General features: G+C 30.1%; 1 protein-coding gene across 3 annotated transcripts in view; it reads left to right on the top strand.

The window, feature by feature from the left end:
- Positions 1-13,908, top strand: part of LOC130670057 (serine/threonine-protein kinase 26) — an 87,224-nt gene extending 73,316 nt beyond the window's left edge. The window contains exons 1-5 of one of the 3 annotated variants that reach the window (XM_057473231.1): positions 7,581-8,460; positions 9,112-9,336; positions 10,363-10,686; positions 10,762-11,879; positions 11,959-13,908. In XM_057473231.1, the coding sequence (XP_057329214.1) occupies positions 8,161-8,460; positions 9,112-9,336; positions 10,363-10,686; positions 10,762-11,879; positions 11,959-11,968 (1,977 nt within the window). In that variant the 5' untranslated portion in view covers positions 7,581-8,160 and the 3' untranslated portion in view covers positions 11,969-13,908. Of the gene's footprint in view, positions 1-7,580; positions 8,461-9,111; positions 9,337-10,362; positions 10,687-10,761; positions 11,880-11,958 lie in introns of those variants that run through there. The other 2 variants (XM_057473232.1, XM_057473233.1) reach the window with 2 other exon arrangements.
- Positions 13,909-19,049: the final 5,141 nt, after the last annotated feature.

The following is a 19,049-nucleotide window of genomic DNA, read 5'->3' as shown; positions in this document are numbered from 1 at the left end:
AATCGGTTTTAAATATTTTTCAATATGAAGTACCGTTTTAAAAAATTTCCGAAGCTTATAATTACATCGAAAATCGAATGAGGAACTAAAAAAAAATAGTTTGATATTTTTATCATTATCGTAACATTGTTAAAAATTAAAATTAAGAAAATAACCTCGATTTTTTTACGGTTCTTATGAACAGATATTGTTCATGTTTTTTTTCTTAGAAGCTACCATCATGTCCCAAAACATATCCGGGATTTAGATCAATCGATTCACAAGGTGCTGAGAATAACAATTTTTACTGATTTTCAGTATTTTTCGATTTATTCAGAAACGGTAATAGATAAAGATCTGAAACTTGCAGCATCGAAATATCTTATGAGTACCAACTTTTCCTGAAATCATGAGCCCGGTACCTTTTTGGGGCCGATTCGGTATTCTTATCGTCCCATGGCCTTTACAGATGTTTTAAATGAGATTTTATGAATGACTGGCCAATTTTCAGATCTAATTATATGGGGCATTCCATGCCAAATCGACCACTTCGGACACCGACCCTTTTCGACTTTTCTGAAATTTATGTATCTTTCTCTGCACTATTGGAAACAATTTTCAGAATTTTTTCAAATTTTTTTACCCAACCAAAAAAAAGTTACGAGTTATTAAAAAAAAATAGCTTTTTTTGTTAAATAACCATGACTTTTTTGAAAATTGACGTATTGGGATGTTTTTTTTTTTGAAAATTTTTGTTTTAAAATGTACTTTTTAGAAAAAAAAAAATAAAAATAATAATTCGGATTCATATTCAACGTTTTTTATTAACTTTTGGAAAAAAACGAAAATTTCGGGATGATTGTCATTTTTGATTTTAACGAAAAACAAACATTTCAAAAAATATTTTTTTTTTCGTTTCAAAAAAAAAATGCCACTCTGAAAATTTCAGGAAATTCGCAGAAAATACTGAAGTTTTTTATAAAAAAAAAAAATCGGAAATCAAAAATGTCAATCATCCCGAAATTTTTGTTTTTTTCCAAAAGTTTAAAAAAAAACGTTGAATATGAATCCGAACTATTATTTTTATTTTTTTTCTAAAAAGTACATTTTAAAACAAAAATTTTCAAAAAAAAAGCATCCCAATACGTCAATTTTAAAAAAAGTTATGATTATTTAACAAAAAAAAGCTATTTTTTTTAAATAACTCGTAACTTTTTTTTGGTTGGGTAAAAAAATTTGAAAAAATTCTGAAAATTGTTTCCATTAGTGCAGAGAAAGATACATAAATTTCAGAAAAATCGAAAAGGGTCGGTGTTAGAAGTGGTCGATTTGGCATGGAATGCCCCATATAATCCGGAGACACGGCAGTGTCTCGCGCCAAGTACACGTTCAAACACATAATATGTGTGCGTGTACATGGGCGGCGCGAGGCGACTGTGTGTGTCTCTATTCCCCAGTCAGAGGCCTGTTTAACCTCACTCGTATTTTAAATGATTTGAAATTGATAATTATCAATAAATATAGCATATTTTTATATTTTATCTATTTATTTATTAATAATTATCTTATTGCTATCGAATTTACTCATAATTTTCGTAATTTTATAATCTTAGAAAAAAACACTTTTTAAAAAATTTCTCTTACGCCGATTTAGGGATCCACAGAGAAAAATTCCGATTTTTGTCTAATTTTCGCCTTTCAGCTGACTTCATATCGTAGTATGCAATGAAAGTAGCTAACTCAAATTGTTTTTTATAGAAATTTCTTCAAGTTAGCAACTTAACAAAATTAAATTTCTATAGTATGTGTATCTTATTGGAAACCTAATAAATATATATATATATATATATATATATATATATATATATATATATATATATATATATATATATATATATATATATATATATATATATATATATATATATATATATATATATATACTTATATACCATAATAGCACCATTTGCTTTAGTAAAAGTTTACTTACAAAAATTTTATTGAGTTGTTCGTCAAATTTGGACTTTTCTATTTTTTATGACAATTTGAATGCAACTTGCTATTTAATTTGACGTAAATTTACTACCTGAATTAGAATGCAAATTTACTTCAAAAGTTTGACTAGAAAAAAGTTGTCGTCAATTTTCAGGCAAATTTTATGTCAATTTATTGTTAATTTGACTTGAAAGATTATTAAGTATTTTTTTACCGTCAAATTGTAGACAATTTTATGTATAAATTCCCTTACCTTCTAAAATAGTTAGAATGAACATTACCGACTTTTTTTTTGTAAAAAGTTTCCTTTAAATTGAAGCAAAATTAACCGTAAATTTTTTTATTTTCAAGTTTTGCTGTCAAATTGTCAGCAAATTTGGGCATTAAAATTCAGGTAATTTCAACACTAAATTACTGTCAATTTCAAGCTAAAATGGCTATTTGGGTAGTCAGGTTTGCCGAGTCAATGTTTGTTCAGCAAAAATTATCATTAACTTGACGACAAGCTGTTGCCAATTATATAAGATATTTCAACTTTTGACTACAATATGATTTTGATAGGAAGTGTTGATGGAAAGTTGTGGAAAAGAATCTGAAGAAATACAGTTATTTTGATTGAGTGGAATCCCTGATAGCCAGAGTTTCTGATCAAAAAGTTGGTGTACCTGAGTTGCGACCAACTTGACGACAAGTTGTCGACAACTTTCAGCTTGTGTAACTGTTGACTACAAGTTGCTTAGAAACTTGGCAACAATCTACTGCCGCAACCTGTCACCAAGTTTCTGAGCAACTTGTAGACAAGTTGTCGGCAACAGTTACACAAGCTGAAAGTTGTCGACAAGTTTCTCGGAAAGTTGCCGTCAACTTATGGAAATGCCAGCTTCTGCGGCCAATTTGGCAACAGGTTGCGGCAGTAGGTTGTTGACAAGTTGCGGCCAACTTTGCTATCAGGGATACAACTGCCAGAAATTGACGTATAATCGACTGTAGAGAATTGTTGTTTAATTAGTTAACCATAACTTTTGAACGACTTCCTGTCAAATTGAAAACAATTGTTGTTTTTCGGTAACTTTCTCGTAACTTTCAGGCTACTCCTCCCATAAACTTACCTTCCAAAAGTGGCAGTCGATAATTATTGAAATTTATCTTACTTATAATTGGCAACAATTTGTCGTCAAATTAAAGGAAACTTTCAGTGAGCAAAAGTTTACTAAAAAAATTTGGTTATCTGCTTCAGTAACCATTTTTCCTGCATATTATTATTAACGTAAAATTTAACGACGGAAATCTACTTCTATGATTAGGCGGCAAAATATAAGTAATCTCTTGCTCAGAAATCCTGGCTATTTGATTGGGGAAAGTTGCAGAAAAGTTGGTGTCAACTATGAGAAAAGCATCAGCTCTCGGCAGTCAACTTTATAATATAATAGCCACTTTGCATTGAAATTGACGGTAATTTGATGTTGAAATTACCTGAAATCTGCTGCCCGAATTTGCAGACAATTTCACAGCAAAAGTTGAAAATAAAAATTTGCGATTAATTTTTCTTCAATTTTAAGGTAAACTTGTACGAAAAAAAAAAAAACGGTCGGTAATATTCATTCCTACCATTTCAGAAGGTAAGCAAATTTATACGCAAAATTGTCTACAATTTGAGCGTAAATATATACTTAACAATTTTTCAAATCAAATTAACGATAAATTGACATAAAATTTGCCTGAAAATTAAGGACAACTTTTTTCTAGTCAACTTTTGATGTAAATTTGCATTCTAATTCTGGCAGTAAATTTACCTCAAATTCAATAGTAAGTTGTATACAACTTGTCGTAAAAAATGGAAAAGTCCGAAGTTGACGGAAATTTGAAGAAAAATTCAACGAAACTTTTGTACAGTAAACTTTTGCTCAAGCAAACTGTGCTATTAGGGTTAGAGTATAATTTGCGGTTATTATTTTGTCAATTTACACTTATGTCGTGGTTATATTTTAAGCAATTAAGTTTACTACCCTAATAGCACAGTTTGCTTTAGCAAAAGTTTACTTACAAAAGTTTCCTTGAATTTTTGTCAAATTTCCGTTAACTTCGGACTTTTCTGTTTTTGACGACAATGGGGTTCCGTTTTTGTCAAACTCGGCCCAGGGGGCAGCATTACCGCTAATTCGGTGGCGCGCCAAAATTTAACGTTAAAAATAATTTCTTAACTTGTCTAACAATATAGATACAAATAATTCTCAAAAACGAATATAAGAAAGTTGAATACGTGTAAACTCAAATTCTATATTTAAAAGTTATTGTCATCGTTAAAACATAGAGAAAAATTGAGTTGCAAAAATTATTTTAGTGGTTAGTGAGTTGAGGCGACATGGAGGAAAGACGTCTCGGCAACACTGTCAGAGACACCTGTTGTGTGGCGCCAATTTTAAAAACATAAAAAATGAAAAAAAAAAAAAAAAATTTTTTGGTCTTCTCGGTAGAAACTCCAATTTTTAAGCAAACATGAAGTATAATAAAACAGTTTGAGCGATAAACATTTTTCTCCATTTTGAAATGAAGGGAAATTATTTATATTTAAATTTTTGCTAAACACCCGACTTAAGCGGTTATGTACGTTTACACACATGTTTATATATCTCTATCAAAGAGTACTGGTGCCATATCTTATTTAAAATTTTTACTACGAAAGTATTTTTTAAATATTTTAATTTATTAAACATTAATTAATGTATGTATATAAACTACAAAAAATTTTTACAATTAAAAAAAAGAATTATAATCATATTTTTGTCGACTGAAGAAATGAAAAAGCTTAGATGCTTTTTTGAGTCATTTAGTAACGCTTAAACCTCCTTAACAGAGCAAAATTAGAATTATTGTATGTGTATACAATTAACGGATTGGAACTCTTCAAAAAATAATTTGCAGCTTGAAGGAATTACTTCATTCCACTAATATTATTCCATACCAGAGAAAATTTTTTCATCGAAAGAGTAGTAAAATCAATAAAAATTATCTGTTACAAAAAAATTCGAAATCGCCCCAAAAACAGATTCTCTGTAAATGGTTGCGCCAAGTACACGTTCAACATTGATCTCAGGTTGCATAATAAATAATATTTTCACAAAAAAGGCTGAAATCATAAAACACCAAGTAATTGAGATTTTTAATAATTAAAAAAAAAAAATTTTTTAAATAAAAATGAAAAAAAAAAATACTTGAACGTACTTGGTGTGCGTAAATGCAAAAAATTAATTATTCAGTCATGTGATATGTTTTGAATATCTTACTTTTATATCTTACTCTTAAATTATTGTTAAAATTGAGTTTAACAGCGCACACCAAGTACGTTCAAGTATTTTTTTTTTTTCATTTTTATTTAAAAATTTTTTTTTTTTTAATTATTAAAAATCTCAATTACTTGGTGTTTTATGATTTCAGCCTTTTTTGTGAAAATATTATTTATTATGCAACCTGAGATCAATGTTGAACGTGTACTTGGCGCAACCATTTACAGAGAATCTGTTTTTGGGGCGATATAATGTAATTGTCCCAATACTTAATAAAAAAAAATTAATAATAAAAATGAAATAAACTCAAAAATACATAAGAAAAAAAAATTTTTTTTGAATTAATTATTGATGAAATAATTAAAGGCAATATCAAGTGAATACTTGATTCAGATAACTGTTTTTTTTTTTTATTAATGCAATACAGTTTCTACGGACCTAAAAAAATATTCCTTTCAACATTAAAATTTATTTGCTATGATATAATTTTGACTTAACTGAAAATGCGTACCTTCAATCACCTTACAACTTACTTTGAGTGAAATTTTTAATTAATTTATATAAAACAAAAATCATTATTGTATCAACAGCATTAATGACTTGAACTAATTTCTATTTTTGTTTTAAATGAAAAAAGTTATTGAGTTACATATATCAAATACTACAGAGTTAGTTCAAACGACTCGATACCTTCCCTCAAGAAACTCAGTTGGAGCAAAATATACTGTCAATCATAGAGGGCGGTAGACTCAATCGCTTGACGCGCTTGGCTGTATCCAAACGCACGGTGTACTTGAGCCAAACGAATCTTGTTTGACGTCAGGAATCTTTTTTTACAGTGTAAAAACCATCATCGATTTAATAATTTACTTCATTCATTACAAATGACTCTAAAGTCACATCTCTATTTCGTCGAATATAGGTTAAAATAATTCAGAGATGTTAGTTTTAAGTAGATCAGAACAACACTGGTTAATACACTGAAAAAATTCTAAAGCTCTATATATTACTCGATAACTTGTCCGAAAATTATAATAAATTAAATTTGTTAAAATAAAAAAATAGTTATTGGCAAGGATAATTGATTTTAAGAAATTTACCTTCCGGTTTAGCTAGCAGGTGGCATTTTTTTGTTTAAGGCTTAATTAAATTTACACTTATTGAACTACTATATTAATTAATTTTAAGCATGTGAATCTGTCATGTATTGATTCCAATAAAATTTTTCAAGTGATTAATTAATACTAAACTATACGTAACGTCCTGTCAGAGTAAGCCGCCGTCGGGATCCGTTGAAAATTTGCGGTTTGTAATGATAATGCGTAGTAACAGCGTGAGATTAGACTCGTTTTCCAAGAGTGGGAGTTAAAACCGACGGCGACTTACTCTCTGGGAGAACACAGAACACTTTCAAATATATTTGCGCAATTTAATTCATAACTCCTGCACGAAATTCTACGCTCATTGTTTTGATTTTTATATAGAAAGTAATATTTTTTTCTCCATGTTGCAACAAAATTCACCAACAACTTTCTTTTGCATAGAATATTAAAACTTTATATTGTAAGAAAAGTGTTTTCCCTAAAATATGCCCAGAAATCGGTAATATGGTCTGGAAGAAATGCGTCACCATGTATAACAATATTACAGATACCGGGTGTTCAAGTAGTAGAGAACATTAGCTTTTGGAGTTCCGGTTGTTTTGCCCCTCTTCAGTAAAACTTCAGTGTTGTCAGGTACTACACTGTGGGCAAGAACTCCCGCGCCTTCTTCACGCGATCGCGGTTGCCCGAGTTGCCAGTTGATTTCTAAGCCACTCACGGAATTGTAGCTAAACGCGTTTCATGTAACTATTTGTGAACATGGTCATAATTTTCATTTACTTTTAATGGTTTTAATCGCTACAAATTTTAGTTAAAATGTAATCGTCAAAAACACTATATAACTTGGTGTGAAAATATAAATTTTGTTTGGAAAATGTTTATTATATGTGCAACGCCATAAATGTGATTATACTTGATACGTTGACTTGTGTTTACCTTGTAATATATATACATATATATCTTTTTAAAAAATCCCATAATTCTTGAAGACATTGTTCTTTCTATGATTCACTTCTTTTTTATCCAAATGTAGTTTCGCTGAAATAAATTGCAATTAACGTAAATTTTTTGTATTACTGTTATTAATTGTTGTGTAATAAAATGTGTATAAAATTGATTAAATAAACATTTGATTTTTTTTAAAACTAAAAAATTTTAATAATTTATAAATATCACCACACGGGGTATGCCTTTTTGATTATATTATTATTTTATGTATACGGATTATAGTTTCTATGGTTGGTTAGACTATTCAGAGCATAAAATTACTCATACAGCTGCTACCAGCGATTATTCAACGTTGAGTTACACACTTTATGAATATTTCTAACTTTTCCCGAGAATCATCCAACCGTACTTAATCAGTTTTAGTGCATAATCCTAACCTTACTTCTTGGACTATTCAAAGAATACATAGGATAAAATTTTGACCCATTATAAATTTAATAATCATCTACATGGTTGAAACCGTTTATATACTTTCACCCTGAATTAATTCTCAAGATAGGAATCATTTTAGGCTGAGATTATAACATTATGTTGCATTAATCTTTCTGTTACATCCATTAATAGATGAAATTAAAAATATAACAATATATACACAGTATTTAAAATATAACCATTCATGTACACATACATTTATAAAAGAGGATAACAGAAAGCAACAAAGTTATGGGCGTGCTATAATGCACTTAAATGAAAAAGTAATCAAAGAGATTAGCTTTTGCTAACTTAAACAGAAAAAAGTAGTTAGTAATAATAATAAAAATAATAATAAAAATAATAACAATAATAAAACAATGAGAAACAATGGTGAAGCTCAGCAAATGGCGGTGATAGCACCGCCTCATCTCAACGGATCGGCACAATTTATTTCCGGCGGATATACCGGTTATGTATCACGTCAATCCTGGAATCAGTATCATGTTTCACAACCGCACTTACATACACAGCAACAACACATGAGTGGAAGAGGCAGTAGACCTTTTTCTCATCCTCCGCCACCGCCTATTACTCAAAGAAACAATTATCATAACCAAAAGAGTAATTCACTTCCACGCACGCATGTTAATAGCTCTGGAAGATGTGCAACACCTTCGGTGAGTCAACGATTTATCAAAAATCGATGGCTTTAATCGATTATTTATTTATTTATTTATTTTTCTGTCTAATTACTGATAACAAATTTATTAGTGATTTAAATTGATAGAAAGTAAATATCTAATGATAACAAATAATTATCCATATTGATGTAGTATACATTGGCAATGAATGTTAAAACGGTAAAATTGGAATATAAAGAAATTCTGTTTTATTCTGTTCACGAGTATCTTTGAAAGCAGCCTGTGAATGTCTTATGAGGCTTGCTTGAGAATGTTGAGAAGTTTACTAGAGGTCAACATTATAAAAATGATGAGAGATGAGCGCGAATGCGTTATAGGAATGCATTTTATTGGTTCCCAAATCTTCTATATAAAAAAGATAAAACAGAGAGTGAAAAAAATACTTTTTTTCTTAAACTTTACTTTCACTTTTACCAGGAGTTTACTCGTCGTTCTAAAATACTTTAATAACATGAAAACAACATATATAAAAATTAACTTGTTCATCGATTTTTCTGCTAAAATAACGCCAAGGCAAACAGCGTTATTGACACAACTTATTGATTCTTTTTAAATTTAAAATCATATAATTAATCGATTTTGAGTAAATAATAATAATGTTTTAATTTGTAAAATTTTTTGTTACAGAAGGTTGATCCCGAGCTAATATTTACAAAACAAGAAAGAATCGGAAAAGGTAGTTTCGGAGAGGTATTTAAAGGAATTGATAACAGAACTCAACAAATCGTGGCAATAAAAATAATCGATTTAGAAGAAGCTGAAGATGAAATCGAGGATATTCAGCAAGAAATTATGGTGCTGTCGCAATGCGACAGCCCTTACGTCACTAAATATTATGGATCTTATCTCAAGGTATGCACTGACTATAGTTTATTAAAAGTTTTTGATTGTTTAAGATTTCAGTCTTAAACAATTGTTTAATCATAATACAGTCGAGTCGCGTTATGAGCCCGCTCGTTATGAGTCCGTCGACTTATATTTCTCTTGAAGACATTCCCCCTCCATGAATTAAAAAAAAATTCATTTCAGTCTCTTGATATGAGACCGGAACGTTGGTGAGACGAATTAAATGTTATTTTTTAATTTAAATACAAAATATAACTTTTTATAAGATATTTAATCAATATTATTGGTATAATAATAATAGAATCCGTATTATTATAATAATTAGTGAAATAATTAATTATAAATTAATGGACTAATAATTATGGACTTATCAATTGGGCGGACTCATAACGCGATTATGAAAATAATCACGTACGCTCTCACACACTTGTAAAGTAGGGGAAGTATAATCGACTGCTGAACAGAAGTGGGGATACAGAAATTCTTAGAATTATATTCCCCTACACCTCTGTAGGCGGACTCATAACGCGACTTGACTGTATTATTGGAGTTGAATTTTTGAATTTCTAATATTATAATTAACATTCGATCAAAGTATTTAATTTTAAATGATGACGCACGATAGTAAAAAATAATTTCTAAACCTTGTTCGATTCAATGGTTTGAAGTTGATTTCTCGATAATAAATTATTTATACGTGATATATCGTCCGTGTGATAATCCTCATTGGATGGTTATGCTGGTCCCGTCAGTGGCCTCTTCGTTCAACGAGGCATCACAGGGACTGACCCATCAATGACTAGATATAATTATATCGTGCGTACCCGGGGGTACGGTTTTTTGCGCCTCGCTTCTTCGATATATCTATTTTTTTTCTCATTGTATACAATCAATAAACAAATTATATATTATTTTTCCACATTATTTAAAAACGGAAAACTTCAATTAATCTTTATGCACAGATTTTAAATTGTATATTCCAAATAGTTCAATAGATAAAATACATAATAAAAAATTATTTATGATTTACAGGGTACTAAGCTCTGGATTATTATGGAATACTTAGGTGGTGGTTCTGCTCTAGATCTTATGAAGGCTGGAAGCTTTGAAGAAATGCATATTGCTGTGATTCTCCGTGAGGTACTCAAAGGTCTTGATTATCTTCACAGTGAACGTAAATTACATCGTGATATAAAAGCAGCTAATGTTTTATTAAGTGAAATGGGAGATGTTAAATTAGCAGATTTTGGTGTTGCTGGTCAATTGACTAATACGACTAGCAAAAGAAATACATTTGTTGGAACGCCTTTTTGGATGGCACCAGAAGTAATTAAACAATCGGCCTACGATTCTAAGGTAAATTATCTGTTCACTTATTTTTCATTTTTTTGAATAGAAAAAACTAAAATGATTCATTTTATCAATTTTTAGGCGGATATTTGGTCTTTAGGAATTACAGCCATTGAATTGGCAAAAGGTGAACCACCCAATAGTGAACTTCATCCAATGCGTGTACTCTTTTTAATTCCGAAAAATAATCCACCTCAATTAACGGGTAATTACACGAAACAGTTCAAAGAATTTGTAGAGGCATGTTTGAATAAAGATCCAGAAAATAGACCTACAGCAAAAGAACTTTTGAAGTTTCAATTTATTCGCAAAGCCAAGAAAAATTCGTATCTGATCGATCTTATAGATAGATATAAAAAATGGAAGTCACAACGTAGTGAAGAATCTGAAACAGAAAGTGAAAATTCAGATTCTGAAGAATCTAAGCAAGATAGTGATATGGATGAACCGTGGATAATGACTGTTAAAGGTCCACATGGTACAAAAACTTCCACATCACATGCAATACCGGCCCTGGATGATCAATTGTCCTTGTTAAGTCATACTCCAAATCATAGATCAATTGGTCATAGTCAACAGCAGGTTAAAGCGCACGCTAATGGTAGTGCAAAGTCGCCGCCAAAAGACTCGCCAATAACCAATTATCGAAATGACTCGCGTGATTCATCACGTGATGTACAAATCAAACATAATACACCGTCCCGACCTTATGATGCAGCGCCACCACCTCCAGTGGATCTTCGAGAGAATAAAGACAGTCGAGAATCGCGTGAATCACCAGAGTCAAAAGAAATTCGTGATGTCAGAGATCGAGAAAATAATCCTCGTGAAAAAAGAAATAGCAAATCTGATGTATCTGTTATGCCCGTTACTGATCATAAATCAAATGAGGATAAACAACGACCAAGGAGCTCACAAGAGCAAAAACATATACGTAGTGCAACACTTACTACGGTTGTTTTGCCGTTACTCTCAGAGCTTCAGGGCAAGTATCAATATTCATCGAGGGACAATAATGGCGATAATGCTGTCACAAGAAATGGTGGATCAATTGATGAGCTGAGAAGTGCCTTTGAACTGGCTGAACGTACGTCGCCAGGTATTAATGAAATTTTTGTTAGAGAAATCTTTAAGGCCTTACTTCCAGCAAACCATTCAGACGGTAGGCTATCTATGATTATGGAAAAAATTGTATTACGGTAAATAATATTTATTTTTTTTATCTTAAATAAAAATTACAAAACATTACTTTTATTGGCATTACTTTTTTATTTTTAGGGATACGTAGGAACAAGAATTGGCGAGAATACGCAAGAGACTAATCTGAAATTATATAAACATTATAGAATTTGAGACAATTTCTATACATAATCAGGCAACGCTCAAAGGTGCAAGAAGATATTCATCATCAGTGCACCGTGTGCTTAAAAAAATTACGAACAACAATAATCGTGCCAACGGTCTATTCAAATTTACGCCTACATTAATTCATTGTGGTTTTGTAGATCGATTCGTTGGCCTTCTGAGAGAGGAGAAAAATAACAGAAAAAAGACCTGGAATTATCATTAATCAATGTTATTATTATTATTATTATTATTATTATTATTATTATTATTATTATTATTATTATTATTATTATTATTATTATTATTTCTATGTGCGCTTTAAATTTGACATTAGTGGGAAACCGTAATTGGTTATTTGTGCGTGATAATAATTTGATTTATATTGTAACTACACAGTTGTCATTCACGCATGTAATTACGGCCAAAATAATATGAAGCACCAGTATTATGTTCGCTGGGCGCCATGTAAATATGTATGTAACTTGATAAGATATACTTATTGTTATGGTCAACGATTTATTTCTACATAAATATTAACAAGAATCATAAATTTTATTTATCAAAAACAGAAAAGAAAATAACAATATGAAATAGGAAGCCTTTTTGGTGTTAAATGTTAAATATAAAACTAATCTTGATTTTAAATCCTTCCGAATCATTGATTCCATTAGTTTAATTTAATTTCATTAATTATTAGTAATAGGGTGAGAGTGTACAATTTTTTGAATTATTTATTTGAGCTGCATTAATTTTTAACTATTAGAATCAAAAAATTAAATTTAAGTAGAGAATGTTGAATATTTGATGATCGAAAATAACGAAAATATAGATATCTAAAATAGAACTTGTAACGGGTCTGTATTTTAATTTTTAGTTTTTTATCATCGATATTGCTAATATAGACATAATTTGTAAATCTAAAAAGTTTAACTAAAATTATTAAGAATTTCAAATGAAAACAGAATATTCTTATTATCTCTTGAATTACATAATTTATTCAATATTATGATCAATCTTATATTTTTAATGTTTTATATACCCTCTCATCCTTTACTTTATATTTATAACTGTTTTTTGACATGATCATAAAAACTGGTAGTGAGGTAAACTTATTTTATTTTTTTGTTGTAAGTATTTCTATCAATGGCAATTATTATTCAATGTTGAGGCGGTAATTTTATTAATATTATATGCTGGGTCATTCCATGTCAAATCGACCAATAGTTGGAATCGACCCCTTTCAATTTGGACGAATTTTGGTCAAAAGTTTTCTCTCATCATATAACGAAGTTCTGCCAAGGGAAAAAAAATAAAAAAATTTTTTTCAAAAGTTATGCAATTTAGAAAATTTCACTAATTTTCCTGTTTCTTAAACTTATTCTTCAAAGATCTCGAAAACTATTACAATTACTCTAATCATCTGAGCTAGGTTTTAAAGAGGATACTTAAAGGTATCGAAAAAAAATTTTTTTGAAAAAATTTTTCAAAAATTCGTTTTTTGGGAAAATTTTGAAATTTCCAAAATTGCAAAAGTCGGTGACCGCCATCAAATTTTTCGCTCAAATTTTTTTCTAGAGTACCTCTAATTGATTTCAAAAGATCCTGAAATTTTTGAGTAGGGGTTTTTTTTTGTTCAAAAGATATAAATTTTTGAATTTTAGGAAAAAAAATTTTTTTTCTCTTTGGCATTGACTGAATAAAACAATGATAAATTCACTTGTAATTTTTAATTTTAAAGCTCAAAAATTTATTTTAATGCAATAGAGTCAATAAAAAACTTATTAATGTGATGTTTTTGTTTTTTAGCTACATTTTGATTTTAAATTGGATATAATTGTGTTAGAATGATCGTTTTTTCTTAGCCCCTTGCTGTGGTGTTGCTTTTGCACTTCTTTTTCTCAATCTGAAAGTAAATAGTATTATTAGTATACATGTATATTCGATTCATATAAAATTTCCATTGAAAAATAGCTTTCTAATAATACTATTTACTTTCAGATTGAGAAAAAGAAGTGCAAAAGCAACACCACAGCAAGGGGCTAAGAAAAAACGATCATTCTAACACAATTATATCCAATTTAAAATCAAAATGTAGCTGAAAAACAAAAATATCACATTAATAAGTTTTTTATTGACTCTATTGCATTAAAATAAATTTTTGAGCTTTAAAATTAAAAATTACAAGTGAATTTATCATTGTTTTATTCAGTCAATGCCAAAGAAAGAAAAATTTTTTTTTCCTAAAATTCAAAAATTTATATCTTTTGAACAAAAAAAAACCCCTACTCAAAAATTTCAGGATCTTTTGAAATCAATTAGAGGTACTCTAGAAAAAAATTTGAGCGAAAAATTTGATGGCTGTCACCGACTTTTGCAATTTTGGAAATTTCAAAATTTTCCCAAAAAGCGAATTTTTGAAAAATTTTTTCAAAAAAATTTTTTTTTGGTACCTTCAAGTATCCTCTTTAAAACCTAGCTCAGATCATTAGAGTAATTGTAATAGTTTTCGAGATCTTTGAAGAATAAGTTTAAGAAACAGGAAAATTAGTGAAATTTTCTAAATTGCATAACTTTTGAAAAAATTTTTTTTATTTTTTTTCCCTTGGCAGAACTTTGTTATATGATGAGAGAAAACTTTTGACCAAAATTCGTCCAAATCGAAAGGGGTCGATTCCAACTATTGGTCGATTTGACATGGAATGACCCTGCTACATAATGAATTTAGTAGATTTACTTTTTCAACTGAAGGTTTTTGTTTCAATAGTTAAATTTTAATACTTAGCCAATCAATTTTATGACCGAAAAGAATATCCTTATGTGAAAATGCGCATTGGTTTTTTGTTCTAATTGAAAATAAATTAAAAAAAAAAAAACTGTCAAACGGTTAGTAAAAATGAGTATCTGTTACTAATAATAATTATTTTTTATAACTTCTTCGTGGCCATTCATGTATACTTAAATAATAATTAATATCAGCAGTCAAGTTGGTCATGGGTAATTAAATTACAGATTATCGTAAAAATAATAAAATTCAATTCAACACAAAGCAAATCAAGTATTAATTTATTTCCTATCATTTTAATTCAGTATATACTATTGCCGTCAATAATGTCAGACCTTTTTTGAAAACACTGTGAAAAATAGTATATTGTACAACTAGTGCGCTAAGTTGTCGATTGCCCACGAGAGCGAAGTTGAGCGCACGAACGAAGTGAGTGCGCTCATTCGCTCGAGTGGGTAATCGACAACACCGCACGAATTGAACACAGTTTTTTTTATCATTAATGCAATATAAGTACTATCTTAGTGCTCGCTGTTTTATTCTCCAAGTAGCTTTTTGCTGATTTAACTGTTGCCGCGACATTTTTGTGGGTTATACGATAATCTGCATACGGCAAGTAATTTTGAGTGCGACAAGTTTACTTGTCGCACGCAGATAATCGTTTAACGCACACAAATGTCGTGGAAACAATTGAATGGGCAAACAGCTATTTGGCGAACAAAAGAGCGTGCACTAAGATAGTACTTATATTGCATTAATGATAAAAATGAATAATAAAAATACTAATAATTCAAAATACAAACTAAAAAATAGAACGTTTAAAAAATAAATTAACTAATAAATATATCTATAAATTTAAAACTCATCAATAAATTAATAACTAACAAAGAAACACTAAAAATAAATATCTGCATCATAAACTGAGCAAAATAAATTTACAAATAATAAACATAACCAGAAAAAAAAATCCATTAAAATAAACTTCTATATTAAAAACATAACCATATATAAAATAAAGTATTAAAATAAATTTATGTAAAATAAACATAACCATTTTTAAATAAATTTTTTTTTTAAACAATAATCTACTGTCTCAGATAAATTAACTGAGTAGTATATAGGTCTGTGACAATGGCCCCTATCAAAAAAATCCATTTAGGATTGTATGCGAACTAGGGCGTTTAAAAAAAAACCAAGAACTTTTTTTTCTCGGAACCAGGCTCAATAGTTTCGTTTAGATGTCAAAATAGGCCTCTGAAAATATGAGCCCTTAATATTAATATTAAGGTTGTTCGCATCGCACTTTTCGATTTCCCATAAGAATAACGCAGGAAAAATTTTTTTTTTTCTTCTGATTTTTGAAACTAATGAACCGTAAATTACATTGTAATGTCCATCAATTTTATTTGTAGAGAATTGAACGCTCTACAAAAAAGGTCTCTTGTCATTTTCTGATAAATCCATCTGTTCGAAAGTTATTGGAGCTGGAAGTCAAATCTACAGTAAATTTCGAGATCTTTTTCCTTTTCCAGCGAAACTATCAGACTTATCAAAAAATGTTATATCACCTTTTTTGTAGACAATTTTATTTCCTACAAATTATCTTTGATGAAGTTTTTCAAAATTCTGCATTGTTTTCTAGTTATTTTCATTTTAAAAGTTAAGTTCTCAAAATCGATTAGAAGATTATTTTTATGAGCTTGGCACTAAAATGAAAATAACTAGAAAACAATGCGGAATTTGAATGAAATTTATTGAAAATAACTTGTAGGGAATAAAATTGTCTATAAAAAAGGTCCTACGACATTTTTTGACAAGTCTGATAGTTTGGCTGGAAAAGTAAAAAGATCTCGAAATTTACTGTAGATTTGACTTCCAGCTCCAATAGCTGTCGAACAGATGGATTTATCAAAAAATGATAGGAGACCTTTTTTGTAGAGCGTTCAATTCTCTACAAAAATATATTCGATAGATATTACAATGTGATTTACGGTTCATTAGTGTAACGGGGTAAATTGGGTCATTTTATTGACTAAAATCGTGATTTATCACTGATGGTCATCTATCCTACCGGCAACCCCAAACGAGCATTCAATTAAGTTTTTCGACTTGTCGCCGGGCGCGCTAATCGAAAATACTCTCACGCTAGGCCCAATCATAATTAATTAAGGGAGGGGTTTTCCGATCATTGCCGAAAATAATCGAGCGAAATTAATGAAACTACAAGACAACAGCGAATAAGAAGAGTAGTGACCGGAACGACCAGAGTGAACAGACGTTCAGGACAGAGTCAGTAGGATCGGGCAAACATCCAGACGCCCAAAGTTACAACCGGGAAGCACCGAGCCGGGAGGACCAAGTAACCACCAGGACAACTACACGGACCAGGACAATTACCAGACCAGGACAACTAATACTGGACAATCGACGGTGTAAGAATTCAACATAAATCGTAATAGGTATTTTATAGAATATTCCCAGAATATTTATTAATTAAATACGCAGTTATACGTCGTGTCTGCAAAGTATTGTCGCGTCTATTTTACAAAAACCGGTCTCAACATAATTAGCTTTGTTATTTCCAGGCAGGTTGTATAAAGCATCGCCGGAAAATTCTTCTGGAATTTTCCAGGCAGGTTGTGTAAGGCATTCGCCGGAAAAGCAATTGCAATCTAGTCAGAATTATCTAGTCACTAATAATAGGATAAATTAAATATAATTAATTAAATGTTAAAGGTTAACGTTGATAAAAGAAAGTGGTAGTGGTTATAAATAGTTGTTGTTAATTGATTTGTGATTTTAAAGTGTAATAAATAATTATATGGGAATTAATTTAAATCAGAAAATAGGTATAATGAATTTTATATTGTAAAGTGTGTGAGTGTAGAAAGTGTAGTTATAGAAATTGGTAATAATTGAATAAGTGTAATCACGTAGAGGGTCCAGAGGACCGCGTGAATTAATTAATTAAGGTTATATCACGTAGAGGGTCCAGGGGACGGCGTGAATTTGTTGTAAAGAAGTTATATCGCGTAGAGGGTCCAGGGGACCGCGCGGGAAAATATTAGCCACGTAGCGGGTCTTGTCGACCGCGTGGAAAATAGAGTTAAGTTGAGAGTGTGTATTATAGTCCAGGGGACTCAATGTGAGTGTGTGTGTGATATAGTCAAAGGTAGTTGACATTAGGTAATAAGGTTTAATAAGGTAATAAAATTTTATAAGGTTTATAAAATACAGGTTTAAATAAATATTGTCAAGGTTGAATAAATAAAGGTTAAAATTGTTAATTGTGAAATAAATAAATTAATTGTAAATTATCCTTCCTCTTCCTCCTCTTACAAATCAATTTTACACCGACCCTGATGATCTAAGATCCGGCTCTGGGAGGCCGTTATTACTTCCAGTGGCGCCCTTTGTAAGGACGACCAGAGTAGCAGCATAGCCCTGTTATATTAGTTTCAAAAATCAGAAGAAAAGAAATTTTTTTCCTGTGTTATTCTTATGGGAAATCGTAAAGTGCGATGCGGAGAACCTTAATATTAACATTGAGGGCTCATATTTTCAGAGGCCTATTTTGGCATCTAAACGAAACTTTTGAGCCTGGTTCCGAGAAAAAAAAATTCTTTTTTTTGAAACGCCCTAATGCGAACCCATAGGAATCCATATAGGAAAGTATGAATTTATGAATAAATCATTAGGAATTAATATAGGAGTGTATGGATTTATATAAGAATCCATGTAGGAAACCATGGGTTTCTGGATTCCCACACGGGAAACCCACATAGAAAATTGTGGTGTACCCCCTGATGAAAATTTTTCGGACTTTTGTCAGAAAAAGTCTTTAGAACTCTAGAACTGAGTTTTTCAGACAGAAGTCCGAAAAATTTTCACCAGGGCCTGGACTCCCATATAGGAACTTAGATATATGGATTTCCTTATAGCAAATTTATACAAAAATCTGGGTTTCTGTATAATTAATTCCTATAGAATCCGAGGTATACATTGTGTTTTGTTTAAAAAATTTATGATACAAGTAAATTAAAAATAAAGCTATCATTAATTTCATCGTTTTCAATTTCATTTTGGCATCTGAATTTTATTTCGGATTATTTAGTATGAATAGAACGGAGCAAGAAAAGACTCGTTTAATTATTTTAGAGATCATTCCCTTACTTGTGATCTAAAATTCACTTGCATTGAAAAAAATAAAAATTTGAATAGCTATATAAATTTAGACTTA

Source organism: Microplitis mediator, chromosome 6 (assembly GCF_029852145.1).
Source record: "Microplitis mediator isolate UGA2020A chromosome 6, iyMicMedi2.1, whole genome shotgun sequence".
In the NCBI taxonomy this organism is placed as follows: domain Eukaryota; kingdom Metazoa; phylum Arthropoda; class Insecta; order Hymenoptera; family Braconidae; genus Microplitis; species Microplitis mediator.
Note: the sequence above shows the minus strand (reverse complement) of the source record. Positions and strands in the feature narration are given on the sequence as shown.